A 529-nucleotide genomic window follows, 5' to 3' on the forward strand; every position below is an offset into this window, starting at 1 on the left:
ATCTGGGTGTAGATTTGGTGAGGAGGCAGCTGCAGTCTATTGTTAGGAATCGGTCCCGAGGGAGTAGTTGCCCGGGGTTGTTTGTTTCGGAAGATGTATGTTTTAGGCCGCTCGATTCGTGTTGTTAGGACGAACCAATGGCTAGATGCAGCATGGATCGCTGTTTCCTGACATTGTGGATCAGGGCGACAACTTTAGTAGTCTTTAGGGGCTTGCAATGAAGTACTGTAAATTGGACTAGGGTTCCACACTCATTTAAGCTTGGTTATGTCTTCTTGTCGATTCGCAAGTTGAAGTCTATATATTTGTAGGTGATTTCATTGATTATATCGTTGACATTTTCTGGGTCATTGTCGTGATAGTTGTAGCGAGATTAAGCTGGAATCTCACTTTCTAAATTTGTATGTGCATATGAATGATGGTTTTGTTGATGCTCATGCCTTTTGCAGCTGGGATCTACTGCAATCGGGTTGAAGACGAAGGATGGGGTTGTTCTTGCTGTGGAGAAACGTGTGACGTCTCCGTTGCT

At 44.2% G+C, this 529-nt stretch overlaps 1 protein-coding gene across 1 annotated transcript in view; it reads left to right on the forward strand.

Annotated features, from left to right (window-relative positions):
- The window catches only part of LOC119300701 (proteasome subunit alpha type-5-like), a 5268-nt gene that overhangs the window by 505 nt on the left and 4234 nt on the right, over positions 1-529 (forward strand). The window contains exon 3 of the mRNA XM_037577603.1: positions 450-529. Within this exon, the coding sequence (XP_037433500.1) occupies positions 450-529 (80 nt within the window). The remainder of the gene's footprint in view (positions 1-449) is intronic.

This window comes from Triticum dicoccoides, chromosome 5A, assembly GCF_002162155.2.
Source record: "Triticum dicoccoides isolate Atlit2015 ecotype Zavitan chromosome 5A, WEW_v2.0, whole genome shotgun sequence".
Lineage (NCBI taxonomy): Eukaryota > Viridiplantae > Streptophyta > Magnoliopsida > Poales > Poaceae > Triticum > Triticum dicoccoides.